This window comes from Strigops habroptila, chromosome Z, assembly GCF_004027225.2.
Source record: "Strigops habroptila isolate Jane chromosome Z, bStrHab1.2.pri, whole genome shotgun sequence".
Classification (NCBI taxonomy): Eukaryota; Metazoa; Chordata; class Aves; order Psittaciformes; family Psittacidae; genus Strigops; species Strigops habroptila.
In genome coordinates, this window is record NC_044302.2 from 86,287,997 (window position 1) to 86,311,956 (window position 23,960).

At 44.4% G+C, this 23,960-nt stretch overlaps 1 protein-coding gene across 6 annotated transcripts; it reads right to left on the reverse strand.

The window, feature by feature from the left end:
- Positions 1-2,703: 2,703 nt before the first annotated feature.
- Positions 2,704-23,267, reverse strand: ZNF131 (zinc finger protein 131). 6 transcript variants are annotated; one of them, XM_030470170.1, is made up of 8 exons: positions 20,242-22,320; positions 19,468-19,606; positions 17,075-17,176; positions 16,111-16,255; positions 12,401-12,764; positions 12,076-12,298; positions 7,894-8,024; positions 2,704-6,026 (listed from the first exon to the last, which is right to left on the reverse strand). In XM_030470170.1, the coding sequence occupies exons 2-8, from the start codon at positions 19,589-19,591 to the stop codon at positions 5,364-5,366; spliced, it is 1,752 nt and encodes a 583-aa protein (XP_030326030.1). In that variant the 5' UTR covers positions 19,592-19,606; positions 20,242-22,320; the 3' UTR covers positions 2,704-5,363. The 6 variants fall into 6 exon arrangements, with proteins under 6 accessions (XP_030326030.1, XP_030326032.1, XP_030326029.1 ...); XM_030470172.1 differs by lacking the exon at positions 20,242-22,320 and adding an exon at positions 23,134-23,267 and having other exon boundaries at positions 12,076-12,764; XM_030470169.1 differs by having other exon boundaries at positions 12,076-12,764; positions 20,297-22,321.
- Between the last annotated feature and the right edge of the window lie 693 nt (positions 23,268-23,960).

Sequence of the window (23,960 nt, forward strand, 5' to 3'; positions counted from 1 at the left end):
TAATAATTTAGACTGAGAACAATGGCTTACTGTAAACACCTGAAAAATACCAGGCTTGGGACACTGAGCCAAGTTATACACTGCTGTTACAGCAACAAATAGCTCTGTGGTTTAATACTGTCTTTCCTAGAATATGCAATGCACCTTCCTTGTAGGTACACCGGTTGGACTCCAAGCACTATTTTAAGAGAAGGCAATGGAGAGCAGCATTTAAACCACCTTGTTATCTAACAGCTCAATATTGATAACCTAATCTGGAAACTGGATTGAACTACACAGATTAACACACTATGTACAGCTGCATGGATTTATGGTTGTCATGACAACCAGCAGAAAATGTACGGCACTAATCCTCTCCCAGCAGATCTGTCTCCATGCAGCATTAACAAGATCTATCAGCAGCACAGACACACTAACAGTGATTTCACTGCAGATATCTGGATTGGTATAATCTCTAACTCTCTCTACATCTTAAAATACCAGTTCACAACTGGAAGGAGAGGCTCAGCTTATGAATGAATACTGTAAGCAATGAACACCCTTGGGTGTTATCTGAAATGTGTAACTTCTTAGAAAATATTAGTATTTTCTAATTAATTCTCCAGGCTAGTGAGTGTGCAAATACGTATCTGTTTCACAAACATAATAAAGTGACTATTACCCTATGCTTTTTACATTAGGCAGAGTCCTCTCACATGTCAAGCAAGAGACAAACTGTCTTGGAGTTATCTGTCTCCAAACAATAAACTTGTTTTCCTTCCATTGAGGCGAAGTGTCTTTCGTTTTATGCCTCAAGAAAGCAAGCCAGGAAGCTGGACAGTATTTTCAGTTACACTGGTGCCTGCTTGCACAATTATTTACTCTCTGTAACCACAATAAGGTACAGCAAAGAAAAAGGAAAGTAAAAGCCATTTACCTACTTCATAGGAACAGCCAGAGGCTGAGCTAATTAATATTTGCCAAGTGTCCTAAATGAGTGCTGCCTATGCACAAAGGGCTACATTTTTTTGAAACACACAAAAGAGCCAGGCTGGGGATTTTGTCAGTGTTAGCTGAGAGTTCCAAAGGCTGAAGTTTATTCCAGGCCCCTCAGTAAAAATCAGGAAGAGAAGCAAACACTTTGACTTCTAGGGCTCTGGAATAACACTGAAGGGCAAGACTGGCCATGCAGAAGTTGTGTGGAGTTTCCACCTGTAAGGAGATAATCCCATTGCTCGACAGCGTGGTTTAAACCCATGCGCTCTCATTTGTTATTGTTCCTCACCCCAGCAGGACTTCACCTCCGGGGCCGGGCCGCCGGGCCGCGGGAACGGACGGCGAGGCCCTGCGGAGCCGGGGCGGGCGGCGGCGGGCGTGAGGCGGCTCCCGGCTTCCTGCTCTTCCAGCGCATTCGCGTCTGGCGGCCTGTGCCGGGGAGCGGAGCTGCGTTCGGGGCCTCCCTGCGCTGTAACCGGGGCCGCGGGGAGACACCGCCGGTGTGAAGGAGCCTCCCCTCGGGGCTCAGCTGCGGAAGAGCCATAATAATTTCAATGACACTTTGTCGCTGCTGTTTTAATTTGCATGATAACTTGCCTAGAGGTCAAACACTGGCTAAAAGGCATTCTATCCTCATCAAAGTTACTGGTGTCATGTCCCATACTTTCCTTGTTCCGAGCTTCCTCAGAACGCTCTGAACGAGGTGGGGTGTTCGCGGCTATAACCTGGTGCGGTCCCACCCGCAGAACATGGTCCTGGGCCTCGCCGCTCCTTCCCGAGGCCCTGCCCCGCACCGCGGGCCTCAGCGCCGCCGCCCGCAGCCCCTGCCCGCCGCCCGTCATTTGCTCCTGTCAGGCGGACCGCCCTTTGCCCGCCTCCCTTCCCTTCCCCTCCCGCGGTGCGGACAGGCCTCCCTGCCCCACCGCGCCCCTCGTCTGCCCTCGGGGGAGGCCAATGGGCTGCATAGCTCCGGCTGCCCTGGCTGAGAGGCTGGCAGCCAGGCTGAGGGGGCTGGCAGCTAGGCTGAGGGGCTGATAGCTGGGCGAGGGGCTGTCAGATGGGCTGAGGGGGCCAGAGCTCTCGGCTTTTGGCCAAACCCTGGACAGCTCCGGCGGCAGCCGCAGGCTCAGCCTCTGCACCCGACTTACACCCTCCGCGTCCTCTAGTCCCCATGTTTGAGACCCGTACCCTCGGAGCTACATGCTGCACCCCCTTCCTAGCTTCAGGTCTTTTAGCAGTATAATTTATTTCCTCAAAGAGCTGCCAGCCCTCAGTTAAAGGAACAGGAAAGAGAAGGCCCAGAAGATGCCGTTTCAGATGTCAAGGCTCCAGCTAAAACCAAAGCCTGTCATGCAAAATGTACCCGGGAGCTGCACAAGCAGCTCTCACCATGTGCACAGAACCGTGGCGAGGATGCTCACAGGGCTGAGTGAGCCGCAGTTGGAGCTGGACTAGGTCTGAGCTGGTGGATCAGGAGGGGGCCCAGCTTCTGCTGTACCTGCCCCAGCTGGGGGTTGTTCAGCAAACGACAAAATACTTGTATTTTCATTATAAACAGGTTGCTTTAATTTTTAAATTATTTGCTAGCAGTGCAACAACAACAACAAAATTAATCGCACATTACATTTTCATGGTAGTCCCTGTAGAAGAGATGCTTCAACCCTTGAAAATAAGCAACCAAATGAAACTGCAGATGGAACATGCTTTGACTCAGGAAGACTGTTTTTCAACAAAAAAAGTAGCTAGTCCTTTCTTATATTGCCTGAATAACTCAGTGTCTCTCAAACTATTGATCAGCTCCCCTTCCTCTCCCTGCTCTGCTTTCAGAAATAACTTATGGCCTCTCATGAATATCACATATAAATCTACCTCTAACCTTGGTCTCAGTTTGATGCTCAGTTTTGTTTTATATCCAGACACACCTCATAGGTCTTTGTCCACTCCCACTTTTCTGTTCTTACTGCCTAGACGCCACTGCTTTAGCTGATGAGTTTCACTCATCATAAACCCAAACATTCACATGGTGTGCTGCCTCACTGCAAGCTACAGACTAGCACCTGCATAATGCAGGGCACTGGGGACCAGAAGGAAGAACTTCTCCAGTGGTGTGCAGGTCATGCAGAGTTCAGAGAGGTCTGTGTGTCTACACCGACATTTGGGGCAGAAAGAGGATGGCAAGGTGGCTGTTACAGAGAGCAGCCAGACTCTGACTCCTCCAGTATCCCCCAGCGGCAGTAAGGAGGCATGAGGGACTCCACTGGTGGGAGCAATCTGGGCTTCAGACATTTGGGAAGGAAATTACAGGCGGCTGCAAAGGGAAAAGCTTTCCAGCAGAGTTAATAATTACAAAGAGTCTTCTCCCCCACCCCTCAGGGTGAGGAGATGGCTCATAGCCCCACCACGCTCCCACCAGGCTCTGCGGGAGTCCAGATGGGGTAGCACAGCGCAGAGCATCACTTCTTCCCTACCAAATTTGTGAACTGTTGTTGAAAAGGGGAGATCAAACAGAACAAAGAAATAGCCCAGTTATGCTTACCAAACCACAGCCCTGCTACCAATACCACCTAACTGCCCAATTTGTATTGGACTTAAATTACACCTATGAGTTAGACTCATTGGTCAGAGACATGGCCAGATTGTTCCTTTAATTCTTCAGATACAGACGTCGTGACTGAGCAGAGATACCTAAAAAGTCAGTTACACAGCTATGGAAGCAGGGCTGTCCCCTCTGTGTTCTTATTATCAGAAGCCAGGTATAAATACAATCGCCAACTTTTACTTTCATAATTAACATTCGGCCACATTCTTCCCTCTGCACAGAATTTCATCACATATTACCTGCATCTTAGAAAACACAAATATAATAAAAAAGAATGCAAGTTACGTTAATCAGGTTGCTTGAAATTTTAATTGAGATCCATGTTTGGTTTGCAACAATTCCTCAAAGTCTGCGATGAAACAGAAGAATAATTTTGAATGAGACTAAAAGAACAAATCTGCAAATTCTGCATTTGGAGAAGACTGAATAAAAAAGCCTGATTTTAACTACGATCTACATGATTATCAAGAGCATTAGGGAACATCCTTGCAAAAAACTCCTCCCTTCAGTTAAGGCTTTGAAAAGACAGATTTTCAGAAGTGTGGAGCAGTTCTAATCTCAAGGCAGTAATTGAGAATTAGAAGTCCTTAGCATCCTTGAACATAAGAGCTAGGCAATTATTTTCTAAACAAATCTAACTTTACAGTAAAGAGCTATTAATCTCACTAAAAATGAGACTGATTCTTGGAAGACACTGGCACTGTAATCGACAGTCACTCAGTTGTTCCTAATTTATTGGATGAAACAAATAATGCAACATTTCACGGTTGGTATTGTTTTATTGTCTAATATTGATTAAATTATTTACACTCCTACTTTTCAATTGACAGTTTAGCACTCATACCTATGGCTTTTACTTTTATGTTTAGCATGTTTTTGTGTCAAGTGTCAGAATTCATTTCAATAAAACAGGAACCTGATACCATATAGACAAGTCTCCTCTATATTTATGTTTTAACATACTCATTTTAAAAAATGATGATTTATAAAAGAAGAGTCTGATGGCAGCTTTTTTTCAGCTCAGGTTTACCACAGATTCTACTGAGCTTTTCCTATTTTAAAGTGTCCTGCTGCCTCCATGTGGAGGCAGTTTCCCACCTCATCCCCCCCCACCTCTAAAATTAATGCAAAAAAAAATCAGTAGCTGACAATTTTAAGCAAAAATATAAAGCGCTATAACATTACCTAAGTCGCCTTTTACTGAACTAAGTTCTTGAACACTCTAAAAACTTTGTGGAAATTTAACCAGTCAGTGTAAAAAGGCACAGGATTTTTGTGCTCAGAAACCTCCACCAACAATGTTTTTTCTCCAGCCTGACAGTTAGGGACCACTTTTGGGAAACAGCGGCCTGATCCAAAAATTCATAGGTACCCGATTGCTGCTTACAGTAGAACCCACTAGGTTTTACTGATTCTTCTGCCACAGACACCCTGCGAATCTGTAACAAGAGTTTGCTCCTACTGCAAGAGGAAAAGAGGTGAAGTTACTCTTTCATATATCCAGGGATGGTGTAACAACGGTACAAGGTACTCATTCTTAAAATCCTCACAAAGCTGTCCATGTCTGTGGGAGCTTCTGTTCCATGGTATTACGTGAATGGGTAAGTTATTTTTCATATATGAGAGAAGTTTAGTTTCACATGAAGAAAGCTAACTTTGGTCCGCTTGTCCAGCTTCCTAAGGACAGCATATTGGAAATATGCCCACTGACAATTCGAAACCCAATGTAAAAGTTAACAAAAATAATTTGGTATTTAATTCCTATATCTGCACAGTGTTGTTATTTGTCCTACTTGTCCACCTTTTTGTTCTGCATGTCCACTAACTGTTGAGTCTTTAAGCCTTCAGCTTGTTCATGATCTTCCTTATCTCCATCATCTACTTGATTAGGTTTCTTTTCTTCTGCTTCTCCTTGATCAACACTTTCATATTCTACTTGTTCAAGTTCTGTTCCATCTATAAGTTCTGCCTGTACTTCTTCCATCTGTATCTGATTTACATGCTCAACATGTAACTGCTCCACATGAACTTCAGCACCTTGTTCAGTCTGAATGTGTTCAACTTCCAAATAACTAATTTGCACCTGTTCTTGCAGTTCATCCACCTGTGTGCCTTTCACTTGATTGTCCTGTATGAGATCCCGGTGCATCTGTTCCACAGTTACCTGTGCAGGATCCACTTGTACCTGAATTACTGGAAGAACATGGACTTGCTCCACTTGCTCTATTATAGTCATAGATGTTACTGGTTCAGCTTCCACAGCTTCCACTGGAAGAACCTCTTCTGTCACTATTCGCTCTGAAATATTGTGCATGTCTTTGAGATGCCTTCTCAGCTCACTGCCTTGCATAAACCACAAATCACATAGCGTACAGTGGTTGGGTTTGTCACCAGTGTGTATTACCAAGTGATCTTTGAATTGATCCCAGCTGTTAAACACGCTGTTACAAACCTGAAACAGAAGATAGATACGTTTAACAGTGCCAACAGAAATACGATAAAATATAGTGCCTATTTCAGATCATGGCTTCATACAGTGTAGTTTCTTGATACTTGGATTAGAAAACCTTATACATTAGAGGTAAAAGCTGAGAAGTCAGCTTCAGATGAACAGAAGACCTGGTATTTATTTATATCTTTTAAAGAAACAGCATGCTACTCTAAGTTGTGCACACACAGGATACCCACAAAACTTATGAGTCAGTACAGCATTAGAAAGTTTTCTCATTTTAACCTTATGTGAAATTCACATACAGTATCATGCCCCAGTGGTGTGGGTTGACCCTGGCTGAAGGTCAGATCCCTACCAAGCCACTCTACTGCTCCCCTCCTCAGCAGGACAGGAGCAACAAAATGGTGGAAGATGGAAAAAAACCTTGTGCGTCAAGATAAAGACAGTTTAATATAGCAAAAGCAAAGGTCATGGAAATTACTCAGTCATACATAAAGGTAATGACTATCGGTAATGCCCAAGCACGTAATTCCTGTTCTTGCTACGTGGAGCCTAATTCAGTACTCAAGGCATACACTGAAGAGCCCAAGAGTGCTCATCAGGGAAACACAATTTTGTTTTCATCTCTTTGTTCAGTGAACCAAGAGTTATGTACTGAACACTATTCAAATTTAGTTCTCGAGAGAGAAAAATCCAAGAAAAAATTATCCAAGAATTGCAGTAGTTTCTGCTGAAGAAACACTAATCCACATTCACAACATCTGTGAGAGGATGTGGCATCAATGTAGAAACAAAAAGCTGTGATACAAAGTGATTAGACCAAAGGGTCATAACGACAAAACAGTGACGCTATTAGATACAAATTCGTATTATAATGTAATTCTCATATTCAGAACAAACATCTTTAAAACAAAAGTATGCTCCCAAGAATTAACTTCAGACTGACGTAACTAAATGATGCAACAGCATTAGTGAAACTTCTGATTACGTGATTTGATTAGCAACAGAAAATTAATCAATCTCTTGTGGTACTCAGTGTTTTCTGTGAACAAGCTCACCCTCTCTTTTGAACAAAGACAATACCCAGCAGTTTTCCTCACAACACAACCCAGTTCAACCTCAGATCACAGCCATACTGTGAACCGAGTAAGGTGAGAGTCTTAAGGGAAAAAAAAAACCCAACAAAAAAACAAAAGAGGAAAAGAGAAAGAGAAGGAGTGTGAGAGTGAAAACTAGGGGAGAGAGTGCAAAGGCATGTGAGAAAGAGCAATCAAGCCCCAAAGGGGGCATAATGGAATGAGATAACACGACAGAGTGCGTGAGAGCAAGAGCGCATGTGTGAGAGCAAAGGAGAAAGAGGGACAGAGAGTGAGTGTCCGTGAGAGACAGCACACACACGAAAGCAAGCACAGAAAGACTGAGCCAGAGAGCCAGCGCACCGGAGAGCCATACTGTGGTTCAGTGCAACCACAGAATCACAGGATGGTTTGGGTTGGAAAGGACCTTAAAGCTCATCCAGTTCCAGCCCCCCCTGCCACAGGCAGGGACACCTGCCACTAGAACAGGTTGCTCTAAGCCCTGTCCAACCTGGCCTTGAACACTGCCAGGGATGGGGGAGCCACAGCTTCTCTGGGCACCCTGTGCCAGTGTCTCACCACCCTTGCAGTAAAGAACTTCCACCTAATATTTAATATAAATCTCCCCTATGTCAGTTTAAAGCCATTCCCCCTTATCCTGTCACTACATGCCCTTGTAAAAAGTCCCTCTCCAGATTTCCTGCAGGTCCCTTTAGGTACTGGAAGGCTGCTCTAATATCAGCACAGGAAGGAGGTATCTAGCCTCAGAGTCTGCTACTTCCATTACCCACCTGACATTCATACAGCTTCTTTCTTCCCTTTTTAGCTCCAGCTCCAGACTGACAGGCTGTCAGGTGACATTTGAGCGTGCTGTTCCTAGCAAAACGTTCATGGCAGTTTGGACATTCAAATGGTTTTTCACCTGTTAAGACAGACACAGGGATTTGTAAGTGTATAAAACCAGCCAGTTTTCTGACAGCTTTCTCTCTCCCTTTGTGCAGGTTGATAAATATCCTGTAAAGACATGGCCAACTGGATTATTCTACAGAAGAGAAAGACATTCTATGTAAACTTTATTTATATAAATAAAAGGGCAAAACCCTAATGTGAAGTCATACCCCTCATTTACAAAAAAACCCCAGTGTAACAATTACCAGTGTCATTTAAGGTCCATTTAAGTTTTTATGGAAATTAGATCACTATTCTGATGAAATATCTTTAAAAAAGGCAGTTATTTCTCTCTTTGTGTCTGATAATAGTTACAATTTAAGAATCAACATTAGTAAAAATACCAAGTGACATATTAAAGAAGGAAGGATTTAAATAATACAAAATTTTATTTTCAAGAACAGTAATAGCTTGTGCTTCAGAGCTGAAACTGAGCTCCAGAAAAAGAAGTTGGCATGGAATGACTATGAAATAACAATGCATCAGTATTAAAACAAACAACCAACACTCCCCCCCGCCTCAAAACACAGTGAAGAGAAAACACAGAGGGGTATAAATGGGCACAAGCAAGAAAAAAATTGCTTTCAGTTTGGCCACTTCATTTCAAACCCGGTACCAAACACAAAGCCAGCTAATGACAGCAGCAGGGGAGGCTGAAAACAGGTCATTTTGTCTTTTTCATCCAACGTAATGTATTGTTATTACTGTCATCAAGCAGTAGCAAAGAACAGCTGGTGTCTCTGTTTACTAATTGCATCATGCAAGGGAACTTACTAATTTCATCATGCAAATTCAAGGGAATTAAACGTGCAAAAAATTAGGAACAGTGTGTTTCTTCTAAAAGTCTAATAATTAATTTGTGGAGGTACTGACATCACATCACTACTGAAATGAACGACTTAAACTCCAAAAAAGGCTGAGACTTTTTACTGAATAGCATAAGGACCTGTCCTAGCTAGTTTAAACGATATTCAGAAGATCCTAATTAGCTTTTCAAAAGAAATCCACAAATAGCCTATAATTTTCCCTTATACAACTAAAGGCTACAAAAAAATGTTAAAAGGTGAGAACATTCCCCTTAACTGTTACAAAATGGTACATTTTGAAGACTGCTGTCCCGTTAATGCAGAGGATGCTGAACTGCCATCAATCTGGCAGGTCAAGAATCATGGACTTTGCCCAAGAAACCAATGGATACTACACAACAGAACTCACACCACAGACCTCCTGCCCCATGATCTGGTCTTACTCAAATTCTTCAGTAATCTCCAACATATTCTGCCAGAAGTGTCTGAAAGTGACAATTCAAAGATAATAGTGGCAATATCCAAAAGACATTGTGTGACTTTCTGCACAGTGCAAATCAATGCTATGACCTGGGCTGTGCACTGGCAGTGCATCACTGCAGTGATGGAAAACACAGTGTGCCAGCTCTCTTCCCTCCTCTTTATTGTCCTAGATACACACCGGCAAGCTGGGGCTAAACTCCTCTGTTTGGGTGATAACTTGCTGCTTCTCCCCTGTGTGTCATCCACCTATGAGTTTAGTTTCATGTAAGTGAGATTTTATGAAGATTTTATGAAGAATGAAGTTTTTGGCCTGACCTAATGATTATCTTTTTCTCCCTTTATGAGAATGGATGAGATTTCACTTGCCAGTCCTAGGTAACTCACAGGACAGAGTAATTTATTCAAGGCATGTAAATAAAGTGAATTTATTCACTGCTATGGAAGATGGTATTCAGAGTTCAGATTAAACTTCCTGTAAAACATATTTTAGTTTTACCAAGAATGGCAAAGATCTTGATTAACTTTTTTAAGAAGTTTGTATACAATTTACTTCAGCTATAGATTTTTCAGATGAGGACAGATTAATTTGACTGCTTGGAGTACATCACAACTCTTCCACTTCCACCTTCACTCATAATCAAGTAAATCACTCATAAGCACTTCCACACACATAATCGAGTAAAATCAGCATGAATCAAAGCTGTTCAGTGTCTCCACTAGGCAAAACAAGCTTTGCAAAACAGCAGGATTAGACCAGCATATTGAGAGCAGTAGCTTCATGCCAAGATCAATTTCTGTATGAGGAAATGTCTCTTTCTGTGTGAAACAAATTAAAACGCAAGAGATACACATTACTTACGAGCAGCCTTGCAGAGTTTCTCTCCTATGCATTACTTACAATTGGCAAGTGACATATCATCCATACTCACAAGGGGGAAAAAGATAATTAGATCAGACCAAAATCCCTTCCTAAGTTCTGGAGATGACTTTGTTACATGGCATGCGAGACATTCCTGAGGTGTATCTTCCTTGACTCAGAAGCTGCTGAAGGCTCTGTGCGCATGAATGAGAAAAACTCCATAGATCTCCTTCCTTTCTTTTATTAAGACTAAGATAATAGCCATTGGTAATGTCAAATTTCTACATCAAAAAGAATTACCAACCCTGAGAAGGTGTCTATTTCTGCCCCAACTTCTATTTTCATGTTATTGTTGAAGGTACGATAAAGCAGGAATGGGACCAAATACTTTGTAGGACATTTCCTCCCAGGCCTTTTAATTTCATTTTAGCACTGAACCAGTGCTATACAGAATTCAGAACTTAGCCTTTGGCTGAATGGGAGGTTTTTTTCACTGGCCTTAGGAGACCACAGTTAAATGGTAGTATCTGTTTTGATGCTAAGCTTCAGGTCTTTGAAAATGCTAAATCAGAAGCAATTATATTCCATGAGTTATTCATGTTGTATCAATATATATTTATGAAGTAGTCTGTACCTGCTGTGACATGCTGGGTTGCTTGGTCCCCAAAATCCTTTGTCACAACAGCAACCAACATACTGTGATTTTTAGTTTACTCTGTTAATCTGCCACAAACTTTTCTCTGAAAAGACTTTTGTTAAGTAGCTTGTATTTGGATTGCTCTTAATAGAGAAACACTCCCTGCTTCTTAGGGGATGAGGATTTGACAGAGACTGTTTATAAATGGAACTTTTAAGGGCTACTGGGAACAGACTGGACACAATGTCATATCTCAGTACTCAGCAATCCCACATACAGATACAAAGAAATGAGAATTCTTTAAATTGGAAGGCTTTAACAACGAGAAGCTGTGAAAGAAACAGGGCTGCTACCCTGCATTCAATTCTTACTGATGCCTCATGACTGACATATTAAACAAAAACATCTGGAAGATGAGGACTGCATACATTTTATATTCAGAGCTATCTGTATAATACTCAGTATCTGTTCAGATAATAGACTTTTCAGTGAGATGAAGAAGTAACATCTTAACCTCCCATGTAGAAGAAGAAAGAAGCACAGGTAATTTTGTACTCAAAAGATGCTATCCAGATTTCAAAGAGGTATATTTCAGAGGAAAAGAAAGTGTGCATTAGTCACTAGAAATGTTTTGCTGTGTTAATTAACAAATTAAAATCCAGCCATAGATGAGATGTCAAGAGCAAGGGTGAACCTTTCCAAACAAGGTAGTACAAGAGAGAATTGTTAGGAAGTATTTATGCTTAATGCATTAATAGGCATTTGCTCAGAAGTTCTATTAGATAAGAACACCTCTAAACGGTGTTCCACTATGAAGCTCACAGTTCAGATCATATTTCAACAAAAACATTTACTACTAAAATTGTGAAAATAAAAGTAACTCCTTGGTTTTGTATTTTTGAAGAAGGAAAAATGCCTTAAGAAATGATTTTGGAAACATCTCTAAGATTTAATAGACTTGAGAGAGAAGCTTCATTATTGCTTTCTGGTTTTAGGTGCCTATTTTTAACCACCTCATTCCATCACAAGTTTACATCAACAGAAAAAAACCCCAGACAAAACCAAACAACAAATGAACAAACAAAACCCAGCATTTAGCTGTAACTAGAAGCCAAGTATTTTTTCTAGCACTCAAGGGTCACGTGCTCTCTTCAGCATATTTTCTATTTCCCCAAAACATGCAAACCCTCAAAATCCAAGAGCCAAGGCTGCAAAGACAGGACTGTAGCAGCGCTCTTACCTGTGTGTTTCCGGAGGTGCTCTTTAAAATGTCCGAAGTGGTCAAACTGCTTATCACAGTACTGGCATATATGTATTTTTTTGCCAGGTCTTTGCTTCTTGCTGGCACCACCTTCATCAAGATGGTAACAGGTGAGGTGCTGTTTCAAAGCACTCTCTCGTAGGTACCTTTTATTGCATATGTCACACTTGTAACTCTCAGTGGAGTGTGTTTTCATGTGTTCCTTGAAATGGTAAAACAATTTAAAGGAACGGTTACATTTCTCACAGTGGAATAAATTGTTCATGTGTGACAGCTGAAGTTCCACAATTTCAATACCTTCTACCTGTTTGCATGAGGTATCAGTTGCACTATCACCTTCTTCCTGGATCTGGCATTTTCTCTCTCCCTGACGATACTTGCTGGTGATATCTGCCAAAAGAGCCAAAGCAGATTCATCCGATGTACCCGTTGTCTGTATGTACTTTATGGATTGCTCTGCAGAAGCTACTTCTTCAAGTGTTTCAATGCTGTCATCTTCCACTTCAATTGTGCCTTCAGCAATCTCAACCTCAATTTCCACAGGCTCTGATTCTGCAGACGGCAGTGTTTCTGTGATAACATTAGAGGTTTCAGCTATCTTCCTCTTTTTTGGTTTACTGTTTCCTTGTGCTTGATTTGATTCTAAAGGCGATGAGTTTTCTTTGTTCCTGTAAAGCATTTGCATAAACATGGTTAAGATCCATAAGCACTGACATAATTCCTGCCTAATAGTGAGCTTCAATATCCAGCACTCTAGCTGTTTCTCAAGGAAACTGAATGATGAATGCGCACATAATCTGTGTGCATGTCAGAAGCTAATTTGTCCTTAACCTATACTCCTTAGAGTTGTAAAATAGCATGGTTAAAGCTGAAGAGCCTTTGAGATAAGGCAACTGAAGTGTTTTAAATAGGTCTGCTGCATGATACATAGCACCCATCCAGAAGAAAGCTAAACCTATGTCATTGGGTTAACTGGCCTAAGAAACCTGTGAAATTCTGTACTTAGAAAGAAAACTTCCCCGAAGGAAGGAATTCTTTGGCCTGCCTACTCAGAAACAAGATTCAAGTCCTTCCTACACTATTTACCTCTCAAGCTCTGGAGTGTGTGCTATTGCCTGCAGTGCTTACAGCTTGCTAGAAAACACTACAGCTGTGGCTTCACGCAATGATCATTATAACCTCTCATACTTCAGGAAAGCACACAGCTTACAGGGGAGGTAAAAATGAAAGACACTGGAGTGTGGAAAGTTTCTCGTTTACTTTTCTGGGCTTAAACACAACCAACCCCCAGCTCTGCTCCTATTCTCCCTGCATCATACACACACAGCCCCTTTCCTCCAAGATGTGAGGGGCAGCATGCCACCTCAAACACAGACAGAGCCGAGTGGGCCAATGCTTTCAAGTTACACCTTTAAAATCATCCACAGCACTTATGCACTGGAGATTTTACTACTGATCATCAGTTTCAAAAATGAGTGGCTATCTTCCCCTTTAATCAGTGACAGAAGTAAGCTGTGCTTTTACTTTCCTTTGCAGTGTGATGAATCGTTTCATGTAACCTATTCCCTACCACTTTCATGTTTTCTAGTAATAGAAGAGATACAACTTACAGGTACTGTGCAAAGCTGAATGTCAGAGATGTGCAACTAATGATCTAATGCAGGATACAGCTTATTAAATTGCACCTTACTCAGACACAGGAAGACAGAGCAGCTAAACTTACAGTTTCATCTAGCCTATACGCCTGATGTCTAAAAGATGACTGTTACTTTGCACATTACTGCAAGGAGCTACAGAATCACATATCAGAAGAATAATCTGCTCAGCAAAGAGACTACCGTTGTTGACCACATTGAAACTTTGGATGGGGATACACACATACAACACAACTGCACTTTAAGGAATAGCAGCTGGTTGTTTTCTTTCTAACCTAAATGTGATGTGCAACTCTTTAATGCATTATACAAATAGTTCTATAATTATCTCTACTTCAGCTGAAGTTTCTGAAGCTTACCCCTTTCAGTCAAAGCTCTGACTGAGGCACTGTATTGCAATTCTTCCCCCTCTTACTGTGGAGGAGAAAACAGAGACTGACAGTAGTACACAAGTTTGTCTTTCTAACAACAACCAAAAAAACCACCAAAAAACCAAACATACAACCCAAAACAAATCAAACAAACCCAGAAAACTTAATACCCCCCTCCCCCCTTTTCAAAACTCAAGAACAATGAGAATAACTCTAAGAACAGACTGGGTTGCATTTGTGTTCAGTAAGCAAAACATTTTGTTTCCTTGTAACGTAAGAACTACAGCATTTACTAGTGGTGCATAACCTAGAAACTACGTAACATCATACAACATATGGGACATACAACAGTGGGACATAACTGCGGGCTGGACAGTTTAGCTTGACAGATGGATCTGTCAGTTTGGAGAAGTGAAGGCTCAGTGCGGAACCTTATTCCTCCCTACAACTCCCTGAAAGGGGGATGAAACGAGGAGGTGGTTGATCTCTTCTCCCCAGTAATAAGTGATAGGACAAGAGGTAACAGCCTCAAGCTGCACCAAGGGAGGTTTCTACTGGGTATTAGGAAATATTTCTTCACAGAGAGAGTGCTCAGGTATTGGAACAGGCTGCCCAGGGTAGTGGTGGAATCACTGTTCCTGGAAGTGTTTAAAAGCCGTGTAGATGAGGCCCTTAGTGACATGGTTTAGTGGTGGCGTTGGAAGTGCTGAGGTAACGGTTGGATGTGATGATTTTAAAGGTTTTTTCCAATCAAGATGATTCTGAATGCTTGTTCAACAGCTGTAGTAGTGTACACTGACCTGAAGTGATACTGATTTGAAAACACTTTTTCAGTTTCAAGTTTCTTTTGAATTCCCCAAGCAGTCAGCTAAGGTCTGCTTTTCCTCCAGGATTTAAAAAAAAAATAAACAAAAAAAAAATTTAATAATCTTTTGGTTACCATACTTAGTCTTAATAATATAAAAAAGGGTGTTTGTGAGGTTGGAGGGTAGGACTAAAAATGCACAATCCTGTATCTTTCCTATTAAAAAAGTCACATATGTGTTCAGCTCTATTGCGAATAGAGTAGGAGTGAATTTAGAAATACATGCTGATGTTGAAAACCAAGTTTCTAGTGTATCATGTGCTGGAGGTTTTTTTAAACAAATGTTATTTAGGTACTAGAGGAACTTGGAGCCAATGCCACTCTCAAGGAAGCAAGTCTCTTCTTGGCCTGAATGCAAAGACCTTTCAGCAGGTCTAGAAGAGAAACCAATAATAACCACAATGCTGGGAGCATTTATTGCCTCTTCCGCTACTTCACGCAGACAGAGCATGCATTCCTTCCTCATGAAGGAATGAAGATGTGATGGCACTTTTTGAAAGTGAAAGGGAAGGAAGGGGAAGAAAACCAGCATGATGGGACTAGCACCTGCTTTTCTCAAATTGGAGTTTGGCAACAGTGTACAGTCGCTGGTATTGGAAAAAAGGTGCCACAGCAACCTTCCTTAAGTACTGATCCTGTATAAAACTGATTATAACAGTTCAAGAAATTTGAGAGGTTAATTTTGCAGCAAGAAGTTTTAAAACCACTGCTTATTCTCTCAGAAATAGCAGAAAGCTGCATGAAATCAAAGCACCAGCACAAACTTGTTAATGTGGTTTAATTACGTGAGGCCCATTGTCACTCTACACCCAGCTGTCAATCAGGTGTGGACAGTCAGATAGCACAGAGACATGGTATTAGTCATCACAAAGTCACAGCCCTACAACGTCTGCAACATTTACCAGCCATGCCACTTATCACTGAGTTCCAGCACAAAGAATGTGACATTCCTTTTTTAGCCTGTATAATTTTGACTTGTATCTTATAGTAGAAGAGTATGTGGTCCACACAAGTTTAGGAGGTTCCAGGAGAAGGAACAGAATATTGGCAGCCAGCTCTTGTAAAAGTATTCTTGTCACTCTACATTTCAGTGTTGGGAAGAAAAAGAGGTTTATGTGCTTACCTGATTTGAAGTGCTTTGATTGCTTCTAACATCTGTAGATACTCAGCTGCTTTCCAAACATCATTTGCTTCTTCTTCACCTTGGACCATTAGTTTTGCTGTATAGGTGAACTCAATCAGGTGACGAAATGCCATGTTACTTACACCTGTATCAAGGCAAGAAAAACAACAGTTTCTTTTAGAGATTCCTCAGACTTATCTATCTGATGAATCTTGCACACGCCTGCTCACCATTTTGTTCACAGTACTGTAGCTCCCAGTTTCATAAAGATAGCCCTTAAAAGGCTCATGTTGGAATAAAAAGTCTACTATAGAAACATGTGAATCTGGAACAACTACAGAGCTATGCCACAAGAAAGATAAAAGGAATGATAAGATGGACAACGAGCTGCATAATAAAAAGTATGAACACAGAAATACAATCTCTCTCTCAGAAGACTTCTGAGCAGCAATTTACTGGAGGCTGAGATACTGCTCCAGGAATTTGCTCCCTGTCTACTAGGCAAGTATTGCTCCATGTCTATCCTGTTCTTGCATCCCAGCCAAGGCATCTGCCATTGGCTGTCACCAGCACCGTTTTCCATCTCACTGGAATGGCTGTTTTCAAGGAAAAGATTGTGTGTCACACTGTTAGTCCTAAAAACATACAGGGTCTGCCTGACCTCCATTAGCCACGTACTGGGAGGAAGAAAAAAAGGAAAAAAAACCCAAACCCAAACCATCCACGGAACGTCACACTTCCCTTTCCAAAAGATTAATGACTGGTTTTTTTCTTTTTGATTTTTTTTCAGCGGAGTTTTTTTTCCAGTGGTGGTAGCTGCCTCAGAACAACACAAGAGCTGATATGTGGAAAGCTAATCACTATGACCTGTTAGCACGCCTGTTAGCCTGTACCAAGGATACTACATTCATTTCCAGCTTGGGCACACAACTCCGAAGGTTTTTATTTGCACAAATCAGATTACCTTCAATCTCCACCAAGGGCTCCTGAGTGAAATCTTGGAAGAACTTGTAGAAGAACTGGCTACAGGCAGCAAGAACAGCCTTATGCGCTTTGAAATGGTGACCTACAAAGAGAGACAAAAGTTTTTGTTTAGGGTAACACCTTCCTCACCCACATTGAGGAATGAGTGCAGATGCAGAAAAGAGACCACCCAGTCTACAAATCTATTCCAGCAGCATATAGTCACTTAGTATTTCTCTTTGTAACATGGGATACCACCACAGCAGACCTTTGCTGACATCAGACCTCGCTGAAGCTCTGTGACTCAGCTCGATGGCTGACTCACTCCAGAGTTTCTCTTTTTTGATATATAAGTTATGGGAAATTCCTAGGCAAACCTTTTCCTGTATGTCTTGGGCTCAGCTCTCAGGTTTCACCCAGGTTCTCCTTGTTTTTTGTTGGTCTTAGAGATTGATGTATTTTATCACCCTTCTGCCAGCATAAACACCACTACAGAACAGAAGTGGTTCTGCTCTTCCCCGTCGCTGTGTTGCCTTACCCCAGGCATGAACATTCAAAAGGTTCCATGGGACAGAGATAAGAGAAGCAACACGGATTAGAACTACACAGCTGCACACAAAACCAGCTTTGAGCTCAACATGTGGATTTGGCAATACCAGACCAAGAACAAGCACTCAAGCTAAGCTTTGCGTGAGTGCTGCGAGTGAAACTACCACAGTTCCTGAAGTGTAATTTTTATTTCATTTGCTTACTTTACTTTGGAAACTACAAACCAGTCACTCTCACCTCTGTGTCTGGCAGAATCTTGGAGCGGATTCTCCTGGAAAGCATGCTAAGGCACATCAGAAACAAGGTGGTTGGTGACAGCGAACATGGCTTCACTAAGGCCACATCATGCCTGACCAATCTGGTGGCCTTCTATGATGAAACTACAGAACTGGTGGATAGGGGCAAAACAGCTGACATTGTCTACCTGGACTTGTGCAAAATTTTCAACACTGTCCTGCACGACATCCTTGTCTCTAAATTGGAGAGACATCGATTTGATGGATGGACAACTCGGTGGATAAAGAATTGGCTGGATGGCCGCACGCAAAGAGTTGTGGTCAACGGCTCAATGTCCAGTTGGAAAACAGTAACAAGTGGTGTCCCTCAGGGATCGGTGTTGGGCCTGATCTTGTTCAACATCTTTGTCGGCGACATGGACAGTGGGATTGAGTGCGCCCTCAGCAAGTTTGCCGACGACACCAAGCTGTGTGGTTCTGTTGATACGCTGGAGGGAAGGGATGCCATCCAGAGGGACCTTGACACGCTTGAGAGGTGGCCAGTATCAACCTCATGAAGTTCAACAAAGCCAAGTGCAAGGTCCTACACCTGGGTCAGGGCAATCCCAGGCACTGCTACAGGTTGGGCGGAGAAAAGATTCAGAGCAGCCCTGCAGAGAAGGACTTGGGGGTGTTGGTTGATGAGAAATTGAACATGACCCAGCTTCAGTGTGCGCTCCCAGCCCAGAAACCAACCATATCCTGGGCTGCATCAAAAGAAGTGTGACCAGCAGGTCAGAGGAGGTGATCCTGCCCCTCTACTCTGCTCCCGTGAGACCCCACACTGCACTGTGTACAGTTCTGGTGTCCTCAACATAAAAAGGACATGGAGCTGTTGGAGCAAGTCCAGAGGAAGCCACAAAGATGATAAGGGGGCTGGAGCACCTCCCATATGAAGACAGGCTGAGAAAGTTGGGGCTGTTCAGCCTGGAGAAGAGAAGGCTGAGTGGAGACCTCATAGCAGCCTTCCAATACCTGAAGGGGGTCTATAAGGATACCAGAGAGGGACTTCATCAGGCACTATAGCAACAAGGGGTAATGGGCTTAAATTTAAACAGGGGAAGTTCATGTTATATTTAAGGAACAAGTTCCTTACTGTGACGGTGGTGAGGCACTGGAACAGGTTGCCCAAAGAAGTGATAAATGCCCCATCCCTGGCAGTGCTCAAGGCCAGGTTGGACAGAGCCTTGGGCAACATGGTCTAGTGTGAGGCATCCCTGCCCATGGCAGGAGGGTTGGAACTAGATGATCTTAAGGTCCTTTCCAGTCCAAACCATTCTTTGATTCTATGATTCTATGTTAAATATAGCACATCAGTTTCAAAGTGGGCTTATATTTGAATATATTTAGCCCCTTGTTTGGAAAAGCAGAAGCAAATTTATTAATCACTGCTGGAGATTCTGTTCACTGGGATTTTAAATCAAACTCTGCAAGCAATTTGCACACCAATGAAGAACCAAGAATTTGTTAGTAGGTCAGACTGACAGCTGACCTGTAATGAATCCCACAGCTCTGCAGCGCAGCTTTCTGAATTCTCTCTATACCAACTGGTTCTCAGGCCTGTACATACCATCAACAATCAAAGTGATATCTGTAAACTGGTCCTGTTCACGTTGTTCATTCAGTCTATCCAAAATAACTTTATAGTGTTCAGGGAATTCCTGGATACATTCCATCGTTTCTTCAGCTTCCATGGCAAAAGAACTAGTCTGCAAAAGATATGGTAAGAGGGTAAAAATACTATGCCAGTTGGTAAATACTATGTATACTAACAGTCAGGTTAGTATTCAAATATGAACTAGCTAGCAGTTTTCAGGGACTGCACAAACAACAGAAACACTAATCTGTCTTGGAACAGGTTTACCTGATTTTAGCTGACAGGTAGGCGATGGTACAGTTAATGATGTGGAATCTTGTCTTATTTATTCACATTAAAAACATTCAAAGTGGGTAAGTGTATTTCTTTATTCTACTGATTCAGCAGGGACCCAACACTGCCAAAGCAAACGCTGCAAGGATATAACATCTTCACAGCTAGCTATTCTACAACATCTCAGCAGCATGATGTCAGAATCTTTATACAGTTACTTCTTGCAATTCCACCAATCCACTTGGTGGAAGAACAGTTCCTAACATTTTCATATTTACATCACATTTTGTACCTAATGAGCACAGGATCTTTACTTCCTTTATACAAGGATGTAATAAAGCAGCACTTTTCAGTTTCTGAGCACACAGGAGTTGCCAAGGATTTAATGTGCTGTCACACCCAAGAGCAAAGAGTGTCTTATTCACCAGCCTACTTAAACTTCTCCCCCTGTGAGGTGAAATATTCTTTGCCAACCTTTTGAAAGAGACAGATATGCTTATAATCTGATGGCTCTTCCTCCTTTACTTACACAATAAGCATAGCTGTGGGTGGGAGTTGCAGAGGTTCTCAAACCTGAAGAGGTTTAGCAGAACTTTGTGCCTGTTGATGAGATGCAGATGTTAAGTCTGCTGCTTATGCGAAAGAACACTGGGAGAGAATCCAAGCACTTCAATGAAAGAACTTCACAAATTAACTCCAGGCAAAATGATTCAGATCTGTGCAGTAGCACTCATCTCTAACTCCCACATTCACATGAGAATGCCGCAGAAAATAGCGAAGGCAGTTCAAAGTCACATTAGCACAGAAACATCATCTCTTTGCAGCAGTCTAACTCACTTTGAAGAACACATAGTTTCCGACTAGGCTTGAATGAGTCTTAAAGGAATTTGACACATACCTTCACTATACTGTTACACAGTACGGACAAGAAGAAGGAAACCAGGAGAGCAGCCACTATCGAACCAAACACTGAATATAGACATGGAAATTTCTGGTGTGGCAAAGAAGCAGTTTTCTTCAGAGTGCTAGAAGAATCTAGAAAGCAGGTGATCCCCAGCTTCTGGTGCAGATCCTTTCTGTGTGTGACTTGAACTGGAAAGCCCTAACCACAAAACAGTTCCTAGTGTGTACTGAACACATCTGAGCTCATGTCACCACGCTTGCTAACTCCCTGTGTGACTGTGTAAATTCTACCTCACCTATAACAAACACACATAAGGGTATACGGGGTTTGATACAAGTAGAGAAAATTACCCAGTTGTGATAAAAGCAAAGTTATTTTCTTATGACTAACAGTTGTAAGGAAATTGTGGAATTCCTGCTTCATCACAACTTCACACTCTTTCTTGCATCTCAGAAAAACTGGCCCACAAAGAAGTCATTCTGCCAAGAGCACGAGAAAAGAATAGCAACCGCCTATGGAAGCCTATGTGCAGCTGCTGTTAATGCTTTGCCAAGCAGATGCCGAAATACCTGTCAGTGTCTTACAGGGGTCAGAGGAGAACAGCCTGTGAGGGCAAGGGGGAAGATGAGGTGGGAGAAGATGCTGCTGCTGCATTCACTTCACCTCAGCTGGAACGATGGGTTTGAGACAGATGACCAGCAGCTCCTGCCTTTCTGCTGTCATCTGGTGTTCCACACAGTCTCGCGAGTGAAGCTGTTGGACATTCTCTTTTCTGTTTAATTCTTCTTGCACATTTTCAACGCATCATAAAAGGGCAGATAACTTGCAGTTAAAAGCTTAATTCCTTAGAAGTTAAACCAAACAATATCTTGGCTTCCAACTCTCATGATTTCCACTTACCCAAATACAATTTATTTCCAAATTGAATGATTGTAGGGATGTTACCATAAAAAGCCTCAAAATAATGGAGTATCCTGTCACCCCTACCAAATCGAAGAAATTTTTGTCTTTCTTAGAACACTTAAAAAGCATGAATAAGAAAACATACAACTTATGACAGCTAGTTTATTGTCATGAATTAACAGGGAACTAGTACAATGTGTGAATTTATTGCATAGCTAAATGCAACTGCAACATTCACTGAGTACTCTCATTTTAAAAACTCAGTGATACTGCAGAAGAAAACCCCGACAGAACAGCATATAATCAGTAAAAGCATGACTACTTTGGGGGAATAAGTGAAAGACACAGCTGAGAAAACCACAAAGCCAAGTCAGGCAGACAGAAGTCATTCAAGTTGTCACTTACAAGCAGGCTCACAGACAAGTGCTGGGAACTGGACTACTTGACTGTTTACCTTGATTTTCTTGGGAAAGGTAGTCAAATACTAACTTAACCTTATCAGCGCGTAACACCAGGCACATCTCATGCGATGTGTGTATGATTTGCACATCTGTTTTTACAGATGTACCTTAGGAACCCATCTTACGACTCTCCTCCTGCACTACAACAGGAACTCCTCGCCTTTTAGGCACGGGACACCTGTCCTCGCCCTCACGGGTCACACAGCAACGCAGGCAGAGCAGCGCCACGGCCACTCAGGCGGCCGGGAGGAGCCCGCCGAGCCCTGCCCAAGCCACCGCCACCTCGCTGCAGCCTCCTCAGGAAGCGGGACCGGAGGGGCGTGCCCTGGGCAGCAGCGGTGGGCAACAGCGGCGGTTGCTTCCAGGCACCACAGCAGCGAGACTCGCCTGCGCGCCCCGCCGCACGCTCCTCCTCCTCCACAGAACGCGGCCAGCCCCGCACCCCCCCGCCGCCGCCATATGGGAGGCCCCGCTGCCGCCGAGGCGCCTCAGCCGCAGCCGGGCCGCACCACCGCGCACCCCGCGGCGGGGGAAAACCTCCCCTCTCCGCCCCCTCCCCGGGCCTCCACCGGCTCCCGCAGCCCCGCCCCTGCCGGGCCCCGGAGGCCGCGCGCGCCCCAACCCCCCCCCCCCGGAACGCGCTCCAGCCCCGGAGCCCCCCTCCTGTGCCGAGCCGCGGCCTCCCGCGCCCACGCCGCGGCCCTATTGGAGGGCGCTGATGGCACTCAGCGCCACCCCCGCCAATCGCAATGCGGCGGCACGGCCCGCCGCAGGCCGAGAAGCCAATGAGCGCCCGCCCAGTCCCAGGAGCGGGAGAAGGCGGAAGGCCTGGCCCGCGCCGAGCGCCCGCCGGGCACGGGCGCCCCGAGAACCGAGCGGGCGGGCGGCGGCGGCCGCGAGCGTCCCGTGTGCCGCCCCGGGGAGGGCAGCCGGCCGGTGCCGGCCCGAGCCGCGCGCTCCGCAGCGCCGCCGCCTCGCTAGTCCATATTACGTCATCAAAGCGCGCATTAAATCGATCCCTTTTCGATTCCCGGGCGGGTCGCGGCCCGTCGGCGCGGCGTCCCGCGGGGAGGGAGGGCGCTCCCGCCGGGTACTCACCGCGAGCAGAGCCGCCCCGCCGCGCCCGCTCCGCCGCGCCCGCTTCCTGCTCCCCGGCACGCTGCAGAGCGGGGCGGGCGCCGGCCAATCGCGACTCGCATTCCCGGCCTGCACCGCGTGGAGGAAGTGACGGCAACGTCACCTTTCACACCGCGGGGGGTTGGTTCTGTTGCGCGGTGTACTCTGGGAGTTGTAGTCCGCGCCGCCGCCAGCACTGGGCGGGGCACGGCCCTCGGTGTGTGTGGGGGGCGCCGCGGCAGGCGGTGCGGGGAGCGGCGGCGGTGCCCGTGTCCGTCCCGCCGGGAGGCGGTGTGGCGGCGGGAGGGCGGCCGCGGCGGCCCCGCCCGTGGCCGGGCACGGCTGGTGTGTGGCGGGGAGAGCAGTTGAACCACCGCCGAGATAAGCTCGATCGCCGTTGTTGTGCCCAGGCGTCGGGTCGGGCGGTTTCAGAAATGAACCGACGTGCCCGACCGCGGTACCGAGGTGCCTGCAGCCGCGCCAGGCCGGGCAGACACGTGTGTGCGCGCTGGCCGCTGGCGAGGACCGCCCGTGTCCCCTGGGTGCGCTCTGCGCCGTGCGAGCGGCTGCGTCCCGAAACCCGGGTCTGACAGCACGGGCGCGACTCGGCGTTTGCGGGGTTGTCTTCAGCTCCCCCCCCTGAACCGGCCCTACCCGTTACACTGCCGCTCGTCCATGCAAGGCATGCACGCTGTATTGTTCTCCTTTTATAGTTCGAGTGGTACTTGAGTACCCTGAGTTTTGCGAGGAGCAGGGAGTTGGGCTTGTTGATCTTCACAGGTCCCTTCCAATACGAGGTACTCTGTGAT

Excerpts from the sequence above, each read along its gene's own strand:
- ZNF131 (XM_030470172.1), bottom strand. The coding sequence starts at position 19,591 with ATGGAAGCTGAAGAAACGATGGAATGTATCCAGGAATTCCCTGAACAC. Across the intron at positions 17,177-19,467 it reads TATCACTTTGATTGTTGATG|GTCACCATTTCAAAGCGCAT; the intron begins GTATGTACAGGC and ends CTCTCTTTGTAG. Across the intron at positions 6,027-7,893 it reads AGAAGCTGTATGAATGTCAG|GTTTGTAACAGCGTGTTTAA; the intron begins GTGGGTAATGGA and ends CTTCTGTTTCAG.